At 39.7% G+C, this 15,695-nt stretch overlaps 1 protein-coding gene across 1 annotated transcript; it reads left to right on the forward strand.

Annotated features, from left to right (window-relative positions):
- Positions 1-7,769: 7,769 nt before the first annotated feature.
- LOC122074623 (protein CANDIDATE G-PROTEIN COUPLED RECEPTOR 7-like) lies at positions 7,770-9,764 on the forward strand. Its single transcript, XM_042639532.1, has one exon. The coding sequence runs from the start codon at positions 7,986-7,988 to the stop codon at positions 9,306-9,308; it is 1,323 nt and encodes a 440-aa protein (XP_042495466.1). The 5' UTR covers positions 7,770-7,985; the 3' UTR covers positions 9,309-9,764.
- Positions 9,765-15,695: the final 5,931 nt, after the last annotated feature.

Here is a 15,695-nt window from a genome sequence, read left to right on the forward strand (position 1 = left end):
CTCATATTATGATGCATCCCTCGGGCTAAGTAGAGAAACCTACCTGTGAGTCTCTCTCTAGCTTTATTCCCTTTCTTTTACTTTATTTTTATTTCAGCATTTTTTTTCTTTTATTTATTTATTTATTTTTTTTAATTGCGTGGGTTGTTTATTTTCAGTTATTTATTTATTTAATTTTAATTGCGTGGCTTGCGTCTTTAAATTCTTAGATGACGAATGGTTAGGACGTTATTTTTAGGACTGTAATTAGAATTAGATCACAACCATTAATCAGTTCACTTTCGCATTATTAAAAGAAATAAAAAATAAAGTGACTGCTCTCCCTGTGTTCGACTCGTAGCTACACTGATCCGTACGCTTGCAGTTACATTTTAAATCTCAAACAAGGAACAAAAAATATTAAATCAACTTGAAGAGGAATTAACTCTGGAAGAAATCATGTGGCACCAGAAGTTGCACTTAATATAGCTCTAGAGTGGCGACAAAAACTCCTCTTTCTTTAACGCCACTACCTTTCAGCTCTGGCAGTAGAACCAAATTCTCAAGTTAAAATTGGCAATGGGTGAATGGTCCAACTCCAAAGATGGAGTTTATGAGGAGCTCTTGAATCATTTCTTGGGGGCGATCTCTTCCCAGCCAATGGATATGTTTGTTCTTCACCAAGTTCTGGACACTATTCAACCGATTATCATTGTAGATCTGAATGAAAGTCTTTGTGCTCTTCCATCAATAGAGGAAATACTCAATGCTCTCTCAGCCATGGGGCCTCTCAAATCACCAGAACCTGATGGGTTTCCTTGTCTGTTCTACCAGCACTTCTGGGACGAAGTGTTCTCCTTTGCTTCCCTGCGCCAGTGTGGTGAGGTAGTGGAAAGTTGGGAGCACTCGGGCGCACACCCCAAGGTGCTCTCAGCAGTCCACTGCCTCACCGCACTAGTGTGTGGAGGCAAAGGATCCTTAGGAAATCACCAAAGACGATCTCTTTCATTTTTTCACAAAATTTTTCACCACAGGCCTTCTCCATAAAGAAGTGAACAAGACCTTCGTGTGCCTAATTCCAAAAGTTCCTACTCTAGAGAAGGTCGAGCAATTCCGCCCGATCAGCTTGTGCAACGTTGCAGTGAAGGTAATTTCTAAGATCATGACAGAAAGGCTCAAGAATGCTCTCCAAGGTATCATCTCTCCCTTCCGATAATGTTTATCTTGCTCACGAGCTCTTTCATTACATCAAGGACCGAACCTGAGAAAAAAAAAATTCTTGCCCTTAAGCTTGACATGAAAAAATCTTTTGATAGGCTTGATTGGGACTTCATTAGAGCAACTAGGCTTTTGTGACAAATGGATGGATTTATTTATGGAAAGCATTTGTTCTCTCTTATACCTTGTTAGTTAATGGTTATAAGAGGGGTTCTTTCATCCCTACCAGGGGCATTCGCCAAGGTGACCCTCTATCACCCTTCATCTTCATAATTTGCTCTCAGGTACTCAGCTCTACTATTTGAGCAGCTGAATCTGCAGGTTTGACCCAAGGCATTAGCATTCGCAACCATGCTCCTACAATATCTCACCGACTCTTTGCATATGACTGCATTCTCTTTTCCGAAGTTAAATTGAATGAGGTGACCAATTTGAAGACATGCTTGGACTATTAGTGCAAAGCCGGTGGTCAAGAGATTAACCTGAAGAAATCTATGATCACCTTCAATCCCAACACTCCCCCTCGCTTCAAACGTTGGTTCTCCCGTATCCTCAAGGTGCCTTATGGAGATGGTCCCTCGAAGTATCTAGACCTTCCAGCGGAGATCAGAATTTCAAAGCTGCTACATTTTGTGAGATTAACACCAAGATAAATAACAAGATTCAAGGATGGATGAACAAACTTCTCTCACATGCAGGTTGGGAGGTCTTAATAAACTATGTGGCTTGTTCAATGAGCAACTACGCTACATCCCACTTTTCTCTCCCAGTGTCGCTCCATAACTTCATTCGAAAGAGCTTCTGCAACTTCTATTGGGGACAAAAGGACTCGGAACAGATGGATCTCTTGGTCGAGATTATGCAAATCCAAAGAGCAAGGAGGGTTAGGATTCTGAGATCCAATTCTTCAAATCGTGCTCTTCTATCTAAAGTTGCATGGAGATTACTACGACAAACCGGACACCTTATGGGCTCAATTCTTCAAGGCCATCTACAACCCTAACAATGACTTTCTTCATGCCCCTCCAGGAAACAAGCCATCTTGGGCTCGGAAGAGTATACTAGCTGGCTGAAAGGTTCTCTTGAGTGGTCTCTTATGGGATGTTGGTACTGGCGAGAATATTGACATAAAAGACAACAACTGGATCCCCTCTACTCCAAATTTCCAGCCCAGTTCCCCTTCACTCTATCTTCAAATTAAATGTCTCAACTGTTGCAGATTTGATCGACCAGGCAAATAGACGATGGAATGAAAGGTTACTAGATCATATCTTCCACCCATAGGATAAAAAGGATATTATGAAGATTAATCTGAGCATCTTTCCAAGGGTAAATCGCCTTATTTGGGGTGTTTCTCGCGATGGTCAATTCTCTACCAAGTCTGCATACCATCATCTCTCAAATTAGTGAGATCATCACACTTCTTCTCAGCCATCAACTTCTCGCCGCCACAACTGGGATCTCATTCCTTGTAAAGTCTGGAAACACATCTGGAACTACAAGACCCTCCCAAAAATCAAATCGTTTCTATGGCGTCTATGTGCTCAAGGCCTTGCCTCAGGATAAGAGTTGCATCGTCGTCAGTTTAAAGTGGATCCAAGTTGTAAACAATGTGGTTGCCCCATTGAATCCAATGATCACTTTCCATCGGAATGCCTCTTCACTAGAGCTAGCTACTTGGTTTGGTAGCTCTCTCTCATACATCGTCCCTAACTCTGGCCCCCCAAAATTCATTGACTTGTTGGAGAGCTGGGACCGTATTAACTTCCCCTCTAAACAGAGAGCTTCCGAAGTGCTTAGCTTATGCTCTTTTGTGTGTTGGTACTTATGGATTGCAAGAAACGATCTATTCGTCAATGATAAAGTCTGCACTCCAGAGGATTTTTTACTAGAGTGCATCTGGCACACACAGAATTCTGGGTGGCATGCAAGAATTTGGGGTCGGATACATCCTCTTATTCCCTGGCAACATCCCAGATTCCACCGCCCCATTGGTTCCCTTCCCTTGTTGGTATTTGTAAAGTGAACAGCAATGCTGCTCTTCTGACCAACACTGCCTCCGGAGGCTTGGGTACCATCATACGTGATCACTCTGGTACTATTTTATTAGCATGCTATGAGCCCTTCCACTTCTCATAATTCTTCTTGGGGAAGCGTTTCTTGTCCGCTGACTCCGCTCTAGTATCCAACATCCTAATCGAGTCTGACAACGCGAAGCTCATCAGCATTCTAACTCTGGCAGCCATGCCCTACGGTTCTGTGTGTGATATTCAGACACTTGTATCCCACTGTGCTAATTGGGTTTTCTCTCACATTCCGAGAGATGCTAACTATGTCGCACACTCTTTAGCCCGAAATGCTCTGTTTCTGGCAAAGAAGACAGTTTAGACTATTTCCACTCCTTAGCTTCCTGATCTTTGTAATCAGGATGCCACGAGCTCATCTTGCATTTTTATTGAATAAATCTCTTTTTACCAAAAAAAAGTGAAGGTCCGAAACCTATTTGACATTGTTCCAAAAGTCTCATTCAATCACCAAAAGTGGTGGATGAAGAGAAGAGACTCATTGTCAGTGAAAGAAAACTAAGTCTCTCGATCAACTCCCTGTATGCGGAAAATTAGGAGTCTTGATATATGGCTTTGGGATAATACATATTTTCTTCTACAAATGTTCTTATAAACACTCTTAATGGTAACATGGAAGGATATTTGTGAAAGCAAAAACAAACGTGTTGCCACAAAACCATATGTCATGAAGCTTTCATGCACGGGGAGCTTATTCGGACTCAAAAATCTGGTCCTTTGCTTTATGGAAAATATAAAAGACGTTGATAAAAGAGCTTAAGTTGTGGTTGAATTTGATGGCAGACTAGAAAAGCCTTTTCAAAAAATGTAGGTGGGTAACGTTAAATTGAGGAGTCCATTTATTGTGTGTGTGTGGGGGGGGGGTAAATATTTATTTTAGATGAAATAAAGGTTTCTAAAGGACCAAAAGGATTGTCCCTTAATATATGAAAGAGGAAATTTTCGTTATGGTATCGATATGATTACAGGCTCAGTGTAACAAACCTAGGTTACACCAAATAACCCTAACAATTGGTACAAGGGCATTTACACCAATATTTTATGGTTTTAATGATTTTTCAATTATAATGTTAGTAATAGGGGTGTCAAGTGGTTGGTATGGTTTGATTTTGATTTTTTTTTTAATCTTCCCTAATGTTTTGCATGCATTAGGTCTGATAATGTGTTCATTTCGCAAAACCTATAGATATCAGTCCAATCAGATTCGATCTATTATCGGTTTCTTTTTATCACCCCTTACCGGTCTATAATCAATTTGGTATCCATAATTTTATATATAAAAAGCAAAATAAGTATAAAAACATATTGAATTTTATCGGGTTGATCAGGTTTTCAAAATTGTATCCATTTTTTTTTTGTCCAATCGGCCGGTCTAGTCGGTTTTGAAATTTTAAAAGTTTCTAATAATGAACAATAAGGAATTGATCAGTCAATTTCAATTTAGTTTGATCGGATTCAGGCCGTTCAATCAGTCCAATTTCATTTTTTGCACACCTATGTCACGCCTTACCACCAAAGGCTTATGGACCAAGCTCACTAACCCATGGACTTTGTTCATCAGGCTAAGCAAGATTTGTTTTTTAGAACATTTTACCAATGTGCAAGAGATATAGATGCTTATAGAGAAAGTTCATTGTGACTTAGTTTATTGAGCTAAGCAATGTTTATGTTTCAGAGCTTTCTACCAAAGTGCAAGAGGTAAGATACTTATAGATAGTCCATTTTGACTCAGTTTGTTGAGCTAAGTAATGTTTAGTTTCTAGAATTTCCTACCAAAGTGCAAGAGGTATAGATAGAGGAAGTCCATTGTATATACCATCACATTATGTGCGGGGAGGGAGTTTAAGAGATTTCTAGAGAAACCTCTAAAAGGAAGTAAGGATTTAGAAGTTATATGTACATAGCTATAGTAGTGGGAGAATTCTAGAGTCTTCTATTAAAGAGATGGAAAGTTTCTAGTTTTTCTTTTATTTATTTATTAATTTATAGTTGAAATTTTTTAGTTTCCTTGACAGATATTTTTAACCATTCAAGGGAGGAATGAGGATAAGTGTAATCTTCCTAAACATTTTTATTTTTTATTTTTTTGTAACATGAGGTGCTTACAAATAGAGGTAGCGTCATCTGGCCAAGGCATCCACCAAGCATTCAAGACTTGTACCTAAGCCCCGTAATGCAATACAACTCTCATTCTCCCATACTCTCTAATAATTTTTCTTTAAGTTCACTTTCTAAGTCCCTTAAGGTGTACAAAGACGTTCTTAATTCAGGAGGGGTGCTAAGTACCAACAAGTCTGGCTTAGGAGAAGACTAAGGTCAAGTCACCTAGCTGGTAATGTAACACGTTAACAAATTGACTGTTGTAGTGCTCAACAATGGAAAGCGATTGCTACCAACATATTCAGAAGTCTCATTTATGTCAAATACGTTGATATGATAAATAATCCTATCATTGAGGTACATAATATGACAACTCTACAGCCCTTTTAGGCATGGCAAATAACTGACTATTTGATGACAGGAGATCATATTGAAGGATGCGTCAGGCGTCAAGACTATTCTTGTTGGAGCAAAGCATGCACAAAGGAGGGGATGAGTTTTGAAGGAGATTTGGATGAACTCAGAGATGGTCCAGAAACTCTCTTTTGATCGAGATAACTTTTGCTAGCCCTTAAGTGTGGCACCTATCTTTTTGTCTATATATGAAACTCTGCAACAGGTTTACTTGTAGATATATTCCACAGTCGAGTCAAGTGCTCCATTTTGTTTCCCTAGTTAGGAAAACTATCACTACCACTACTATTAGTACCACTAACTCCCTTTCTAATCATGTAAACATTTTCTGAGGAATGATTCATTTTTCTGTTTTTGATTAAAAAAAAAATGCTTCAATTTAGTGGCGGTTGATTCTTTTACAAAATTCATAAAGGCAACATCACACACACGTGCAAAATTTTTAAAGAATAATATCAGTTGCCAATACAGCTTCCCCAACAAAATAATCACTACTACTAATAAATTCAAATGAGAGGATGCTAGTTAAAATAATGTGATTTGCCAACCTTACAGGTCGGTCACTACCCTCTTCGAACAAATCACGTGGGATAATATCGGAATCTTATGAAACGTGAGGAGTAAAAAATAAAAAGGAAATTTTTTTTTATCCACAATAGGGCATTATAGGGACCAACAAAGAGCCAATAAATGTCTATCTCAGTAGTAGGCAGCTAGACACTTGGGTCTAGCTAAGTCCAAGAAGATCAGTGGTTTACACCCCTCCTCTCCTTCCCACTCTCACTCTTTTGCCTCTCACTCTTTTGATATAATAGTAGTAGTTTAATTAATAGATAGTAATAAATGCGGTCAAATGGGGGAGATAAAATTTCTTTTTTCATTCCTAATATACTCTCTAGATAAACACAAATATTTACTATGAGGTAGATAAGATGGGAATAAAATTTTGTGAACAGGTACAAATACATACTCATATGCCAAATTTCAAGCTCAAATAGAGTGACAATAAATAATATTAAAAATTTAAGGCTACTAAGAGAGTACATGAATCATAGAGATTATCGATTCCATGGAAATACATCGGAGAATATACTATTAAAAAGAAGGATAGATGATCGGATCTAGACATAAAATTTGATACATGATTAATCCAAGCTATCTCGTGAAGTTATCACATCACCCTTTCAAAGGTAAAAAATTGGACGCAGGTTAGAGATGCCTTCCCCCTCCCCCTTCCCTTTTTTTTTTTTTTTTGGATAAAATAACTTATATTCATTGAAGTGAGCAAAACTCTTAGTTATCATATTATAAGACTTTGTCAACCACAGGATGGAGTTTGGCCAAATTGTCTTGCTCGAAATGAACATGACCGTCCTGACTGGGGAGTCTGCAACAGTATCAATCTCCCTAAAAATAAATTGAAAATTACATTCCAACAAATACGTAACTAAATTGAAAATATTCTCAATCACTAGCTGAAAAGATAATTGCACCAATAATTTTCACATCCGTGATGTCAAACTACCCAGTCAAGGAGTGAGGTCCCAAGGTGGAGAAGATGAACATGCAACTCTCTCTCTTTCTCCAGTTTTAACCGATGTTCTACTACACCCGCAGTCACCATCACACCAAGAGGTGTCAAAATCGTCTACAATGAGGCGGTGAGGTGTTATGAGTATCCAACGGAAGAGGTACATCGTTGAACCCTCGTAATCGATGGATGCTCATTGCACCTCACCGCTCATGTGGATAATATAGACTCTGCCAAGAGGCGCCTCCTTCGTTGTAAGGTTCACGAGGGCGTTTTTGGATTTTTCTTGTTTTTGGGACGAGGCTCAAGAGGTACACAGCATCTAATAGTGTTCTAATCAAGCAGACGTTTTCACGAGAAAGATTCCAATCGAACTGTGCTGACAGACCATTGAACTTCCTCGTGCTTCAGGGTTGTTACTTAAAAAAAAAAAAAAGGGTTGTCAGTTCGCATATCTTCGTCCCAAAGGAATCGTTTCGCCAATCGGTTGGGCTGTTCTTCACTTGGTGAAGGGTTCTTCCCTTCGGGAATCTTGATTCGTAAGTCTTTAGTGGAAGCATCGGAGTATCAGACAAGTTAAAGAGAGAGAGAGAGAGAGAGAGAGAGAGAGAGAGAGCGAGCGAGAGATTTGAGAACTGTGATACGAAGGTCTGGTAAAAATGGCGATCTTTTATCAATCCTCTCGTCTCTTCTCCGTAATCATATTTGTTACTTTCTTCTTCTCCTTCGCATTCGCCGAGGTTCGTTCTTCAGAGATCCGTTCCGACGATCGATCCATTATTCCTTTCGATGAGTTTGGATTCACCAACACTGGTCGCCTCGAACTCAGCGTCTCCCAAATTTCACTCTCTAACCCCAGTCCCGAACTCGATCTCCAACAAATTGGGTTCTTCCTCAGCACCAGAGATTCCTGGATCCATGTCCTTCAACAGATCCAGGATTTGGACATCACTTGTGCTCTCCAATCCGATCTCGTCCAGGTTGTCTACACCTTTGATCATCTCAAAGGCGCTAAAAGCTTTGATTATGTCTTTAAGGAGACAGATGCTAATCAGTTCACCCTCGTCTTCGCCAATTGCCTTCAGCAGCTTCGGGTTTCTATGGATGTTCGGTCTGCTATGTATAATCTCGATCCAAAGACTAATCGCCGCGACTACCTATCAGCCGGTGCGACCGTTCTCCCTAAACTTTACTTCATGTTTTTCTTGATTTATTTCTCTATGGCGGGCCTTTGGATCTACGTCCTTCACAAGAAGCGGTTGACTGTCTTCCGGATCCATTTCTTTATGCTCGCTGTGGTTATCCTGAAGGCGTTCAATCTTCTATGTGAGGCAGAGGACAAATCCTACATCAAGCGCACCGGCAGCGCTCACGGTTGGGATGTCCTATTTTACATTTTCAGCTTTTTGAAAGGGATTACGCTGTTCACCTTGATTGTCTTGATTGGCACGGGCTGGTCCTTTCTGAAACCGTATCTGCAAGACAAGGAGAAGAAAGTATTGATGATTGTGATCCCTCTCCAGGTGGTTGCGAATATAGCGCAGGTCGTGATCGATGAGAGCGGACCCTATGCACAAGACTGGATCACATGGAAACAGGTGTTCCTGCTTGTTGATGTTATTTGCTGTTGCTCTGTGCTGTTCCCTATTGTGTGGTCAATTAAGAATCTGCGAGAGGCTGCTCGCACTGATGGAAAGGCTGCGGTAAACTTGATGAAATTGACGCTGTTCCGGCAATACTACATTGTTGTTATCTGCTACATTTACTTCACACGCGTTGTGGTTTACGCCTTGGTGACTATCACTTCATACCGCTATATGTGGACAAGTGTGGTGGCTGGAGAATTGGCAACTCTTGCATTCTATGTATTCACGGGGTATAAATTCCGGCCTGAGGTGCACAATCCATATTTTGTAATTGATGATGAAGAGGAGGAGGCTGCTGCTGAAGCTCTGAAGCTGGAAGACGAGTTTGAATTATGATTGTTTCAGGATTATTGATACTGTTGGACTGGTTGGTCCCTACGACTGTTAAAGAATGTGGTGGAAAAGGACGTCTTACAGTTATTGCATTGGGAAGGTCGAGGTAGGAATTCCTGTGGGTTCATTGGATCTTTTATAGGAGACTTGGAGTTCTTGTTCAACCTAAGTTTGTGTCACCTTCCCCCTGGGAGTTTATGGTTTTTTGTATGTGTTGTACTTATGGATATTTGTTTGTTATATATAGTGACCGAAACTCCAGAATACCAGAACATCTGCACATGCTTTAATGTTAGCTAGCCCTATGTGTGATTCCACCACACCCCACCTTCTGAAAAAAAAAAAAGGTCCTTTCTTTTGTGTGTGTATGTGTTGCAATCTCTCATGTGAGTTTTGTTTGGAGGAAATCACATTAGCAAAACTGTTTCTGATGATCTATGAGGATATTTTTTTCATTGATGCAGAAGTTTCTACCCTCCATTGAGGTGAAGTTTTGTGCTAGAATATCAAGTACAGCTATGTTAATACCATTTTTTTTTCCTTTTTTGTTTCTTTGTACCTTTTTACTATTCATTACTCTTGCCAGTGTTTTTTCAATATTTCAATCCAAAGCCTGGATATAGGAGGAGGGTTTTCTTAGTTATTTTGTCAGAATCTTTAGCGAAATAAAATAAATGTGAATTTTCTCTTTTCTGATGTAGAGGAAAGATTTATCTAGAATCTAAGTAAATGGAAAATCCTTCTGCCATAAGAGATGTAGCTTATAGAAATGTAAGAAGACAGAAAGAAGGGCATAATTGGGTGCTCCCCATATTTAATGTCTCCTGGACATATTTTCCCCTTTGGTTTAACTGTCTGCCTCTGCTGGAGAGTTTCCATCTCAGAAAAACTTGTGAAATGAATTATATAATATCATTGTGTCTTGGAATGTTGCTAAAACCTCAATCTTCTAACAGTGGTAGGTCATCACACAAGGATTTGCTCGGCCAATGGGTTTTTGTTGGCCTTGTTATTATTAATGATGACCTATCAATGGCATGCTTTGGCTGAGGAGTTGTGTGTTAAGTTTAACCTGCCCCAATACTAGCTATAATTAGATTAATATGGAATAGTCCATATTGATTCATTTTAGACTAGTTTTGGTTAACAAAAAGCACAAAACCAATTATGTTTGATCGCTAGCCACTTCCACCACTTAGAGAGGGAAGAATCCTCCTGCATAATGTTAGCCATCCAACGAAGAATTGGTTTTGATTCTTACAAATTGGAATCCAAAGCACAAACAAATCCATTTTCTGTGTGATCACGCTAGAAGTCTATCGGGAGAAATGATAATGCAAGTCGTAGATTCCTCCCATGTTTTCCTAGTCCTATTAGGAATGAATATAGTTAGAAGTTAGCAATTAGTATTAGTTTCTTATTTCGTTCTTAGTATTAGTTTCTTATTTTGTTCTTTTCAATCCTAGTAGGACTTGTACTAGCTATGCTATTTAATTAATGAAGGAGGGCAGCCCCAATATAATCGATTGTGACTCCCTTTGCTCCACAATTGCAAATCTCTGTCTCTCTCATTCTTTTTTTTTTCTTTTGTTCTCTTCTCTTTACATGGTATCATAGCTTAACAAGTTGTTGGTTTGAGAGTCGTTCAAAGGTATTATTGATGCAGCACCGACAAGGGTTTATCAGAGAAGGACCAAGACCAAGAAGGTTGACCCAAGTGGCTGACTGGGTCGACCAGATCTGGCCTTAGATAGCCCACGGTTCGGGCTAGTGATGGGGAATAATAGTTTCTAATATTAGTCATATTTAGTTTCTATTTTCTGTTCTTAATTAGTTTCTAATTTCTGTTCTAAGTTAGTTTCTAATTTCATAGATTACAATTTCCCAGTTTTAGTGGCTACATGTTGGTAGTTTATTCAGTCAATAGTTAGAAGCCTAGACTTTCTGTTTTTGTAATCTTTCCCATCATTAATATAAATGAAGAGAAGGGCAGCAACATAGCACACGGTTTTGATTATTAAGAAAACAACTCTCTTGTTGCTGCCGCTGGGTATCCATGGCTGTTTCCTCGTGTTTGATCGAGGAAGAAGGACTTGGTGTGCGATTCAAGTGACTCCTTGTGGCGTGAAGTCCAGAAGGATCTCTTTGTGTCTCTTTGTCTTCATTGCAATTTATATTCAAGCCAATACTGTTGCTGCAACTAGGTATGTAATCTATCATTCTACTGCCCAGAATTTCTGCAACTGGTTCCAATCGGCCTTCTCTGTAAAGGACAGTTCCAGCCCTCGTTTTGAGTCCAGATTTTGGTCGATTGTTTGTCCATATACTATTAAGGATTGACCCTAGTATGGACCATTTCTGAAGAGTCTGTAGAGAGATATTACAAATCTCCTGACTTTTGTCTTCTAGTGGCCTGTAGCTTCTATTTTCTGAAATCGATTTTTCTGCTGATATGACTGCTGATTTCTGGACTCCTGATCATATGTGTGATTGATTTGAAGTTGTTTATACGCTTATTCAGCTCCAGAACCTGCTGTCCAGATTTGTTAGTATACTGTTGTTGGATTACTTTGGTGGATTTTTGTTGTTCTTTGGTTTATAAGTTCCTGCAGTTTTGGGTCTGGTTTGGTTGTCAAATCTAGTCCTACATTAATTATTCTACTGGTGAAGCTCTAGTCTTTAGAAAAATAAGAATTAGGGTTTCAATGAAGGTTTGATGCAAATCATACATGATTTTGTTCATGTCTTCTACTTCTAAATTTGTCCTGAATCGATTGTTGCTGGAGAATCGATTTGTTGCTATCGTCTATCTGAAGTTGGTTTCGTCTAACCTGTTTGCAACTAGGTAGTCAAAAGGACTGATGTCACCACTAGTTTTTGGTGTTGGGATCTTCTTGCTGAAACCATCCCTACTATGAAAACATATCAGATTTTGAATCTGAATTATGCTCTTCCATTGTTGGTTTGGTCTCAAGGAAGGAGACAATGGTTTCGTCCTTATTAGCTGCTGGTTTTCTCAAGGAAGAAGTTTCTTGTTGTTACTCCTTTGCTTTCACAGTAGTTGCTTTTGTGGAGATGATTGCTTCACTTTCCATAGCTGCTGGGTTTTTTTTTTTCCACCAATTTTGCTATTGTCAGGGGGTGATTGGAAATTATTTTATTGTGGTGCTCATGGTTATGAGATTATTTGTGTGGTGGTTGTAGGAAATTATTTGTCCTTGTGTACTGCTACACGTGAGGGGGAGATTCAAATTGTTATTTGCTTGATTTGATTAATTGTTTGCTCAAAATTATATTTGCACAAAATTATTTCGTTTGAAGAAGTATCTGCTCTTCTGTCCTCAACAAATGTTTTTTCTTTTGAAGATGGTATATTCAGAGACAACGATCTAATGCTGTTTGGTATATTCAACAATCTGATGTTGTTTGGTCCCCGATGACCTGATGCTGCCTATTTATCTGTGGAATTTTTGTGAGACATCTGTTTGGGGAGATCTCTATTTGAGGCTTGTGAGTGCTTTTGTTGTAGTTATTGGGAGCTACAATTTCTGTTGGAGTGCCTTCTTTGGGAAGGTCTTTTGATGTAGCTGTTGAATGCTACACTTTTGTTGGAGTGCCTTCTTTGGGAAGGACTTTTGGTGTTGGTGTTGTTTGTTACTATTGTTGTTTTATGGTTGTTCTTGTTGGCAACTCGGCCACGTGGCGGTGATGATGTGGCAAGTTTGGGTGACGTGGATGAAAATGATGACATGGCAGTCACCGATGAGATAACAGAGCAGCTTGGTATGCATTGAGTGGTTTAATACATCATTAATAGGTGGTGCAGGTTTCTGGGTCAAAACTGGCAAAATTGGCCTATTTACAATCGGGGGTATTTTCGGCAGTGAAAATGACATTTTTGGAAGATCGTTTCTTCATAAAAAATATAGATTGTAATTTATCTAGTCCAGTGCATTTGATTTTGTCGCATTCCGATACCGTATGAAGAAGTTAGGCATTTGTGGCAGTCGAGGGCAGTTTCGGCATTGAAGATGAATTTTTTAAAAGAAGTGTTCTCCATGTAACAATACGACAAAAATACAATCTTTCCAATGGTTATGATTTCATCGCGTTCCGATTCCGTATGAGAAAGATACGTCATTGGAAAGGTCTAGGGGCATTTTAATCTTTTTACATGGATGATTCAGATGATTGAGTCTTCTGAAAAGTCGTAGAGCATCCAGTTACGATTCCAACGCACTTCGTTTCATCTCGATCGGATATCGTATGAAAAAGTTATAAATGTTTCCGTAAAGTCGGTTCGAAAATCCATCAGTTGCTCTCAGTGTTGGGTGGATTTTTCGGAATTTATTTTTGAAATTTGAAGGGCTTTTGTGTAATTTCAAGATTTTGAAGGTCTGAGTTGCAAGGGGTCTTTAAGCATTGAAATATATGGAGGCAGGGGCTTGATTGTAATAAAGAGGAGTAAAGGGAAGTGAAATGGATGGTCAAGATTCGACCACGTAGGCTTAATGCCCATCCAAAGGCTACTGAGATTTTGCGCTGACATGGACGAGATAGATGCTTGCGCGTAGAATTTGATTGGTTAGGTGCATAATTCTTGATGCACTGGCGCTACACATTATCAAGGTATGTTGTGGTGTTTCGCGCGTGTATAGAAGGTATAAAAAAGATTCCGATCTTAATGATCTCATGAAATCTGATTAAAGCCATCATGGAGGATTCGGATCCAACGGTCGATAAGCATTTCTCTTTTGTGAGTGGGAGACAAGCTCCCTTAAAATCCGGAAAAGCAACCAATCATAGATCGACAACACTTCTGACGATGTCAACGCCTACGTCATGATGACGTCATGGAGATTCAAATCTAATGGTTTGGATCTATTGACCGTTGGTTTAATCCGACGGCTTAGATTATAAGATCTTTTATATAAGATCTACGGCCAGATTTGCGCCACTGTTGCGCGTGCCGCCGGTGTAGCCTACGCCACCCCTACGAAGATTCCATTTCAGGCCATCTCATTGCTCCAACTTCAAATGATCATATCTCCCTCATTTTAACTCGGATTTGGGTGAACCAAGTTGCAGCTTCTTCGTTTTTTCAAGCCCTACACCATGGAAGCAAGAAAAATGAGTTTTGAGTGAAAGAAGGCTACGGTTTTGGTAGGAGAAGCTTCCCCCTCTTTGTTGGTCCTTGAATGAACATACATACTTGATGATAAATGTTCTTAGGTCATTAAAGGAGGTAAAAGAGGTGGTTGAAGTGTGTTAATTGTACATTAACTCAAAGCCAAGGAGGAAGAGAAGAAAGCAAGGATGTGTTTGCTTTGAAGAGCAAGAAGCCAAGGAGAGAGAATGTGTGAGCACCAAACTTGTCAGTACAAGTTTCCAGTCATCCCAGGCAATCGGTTGTGAGATTCTCTAACCTTTGATTTTACATTATATGCATGTATGTATGTTAGGGTTAGTTGTGGATGAATGTATACATGCTAGGTTAGTTGTGGATGAACTGTAAGCATGCTAGCTAGTTGTGGATGTATTTGCTAGGCAAGGCTTAACTGTAGGGCATTGATATAAGCCCCAATTTACTATATTATTTATTGTGTGCTTAGTGGGTGCTAAGCACCGGGAGTGGGTGCTCCGTGTAGTGGGTGCTACACATTGTATCGGCACTACGAGTGCCATCTCAGCTTCGGCTTGAGAAAATTGGGTGTGGGTGCTCCCGACTGTGGGTGCAGTGAAAAGTAGTGTATTGAGTAGGTACGAAGCCTTTACAGGCACTACTCCGGGGATGTAGGCAAATTGCCGAACATCGTAAAAACCCTGTGTTGTGGGCGCTTATTGTTTGCATTTTATATTGAAGTGCGTGGAATGTGGAATGTGTGTGCACACTTGGAAGTGCCTATGAGAGGCTGAGTGTGCATACGACTGTGTGCAAACAGGGATAGGTATATCAGATTTTTCTTGGCCAGACATCGGACAGGTTTTTAGGGATCGGAATTGGACTCACTGATTCACCCCCCCTCTCAGTGACTGTCGGGTTACAACAGCTATTGGACTGCCTTCTTTGGGAAGGGATTTCACTGGTATTTGAGTGCCTCTTCGGAAGGGCTTTTGTTGCTTTTAGAGTTACTGATAGCTTTTGATAGTTGATTGGAGTTCTCTCTGTGCTCATTGGAGTTCTTATTGGTTCAAGTTGGGGCTTTCTTTTGCTATATGTATACTCCAGCTTGGGGGGAGTATTAGAAGTCTATAGAGAGAAATGAGGAGTTTGTGCAAGTTGCAGATTCCTCCCATGGGTTTCCCCAGTCCTATTAGGATTGCAATTAGTATTAGTTTCCTTTTTTTTTTTTTATTATTTTTTTTATTTTGTTCTTTCCTATTCCTATT

The sequence above is a fragment of the Macadamia integrifolia genome, chromosome 3, assembly GCF_013358625.1.
Source record: "Macadamia integrifolia cultivar HAES 741 chromosome 3, SCU_Mint_v3, whole genome shotgun sequence".
Taxonomy (NCBI): Eukaryota; Viridiplantae; Streptophyta; class Magnoliopsida; order Proteales; family Proteaceae; genus Macadamia; species Macadamia integrifolia.

Excerpts from the sequence above, each read along its gene's own strand:
- LOC122074623 (XM_042639532.1), top strand. The coding sequence starts at position 7,986 with ATGGCGATCTTTTATCAATCCTCTCGTCTCTTCTCCGTAATCATATTT.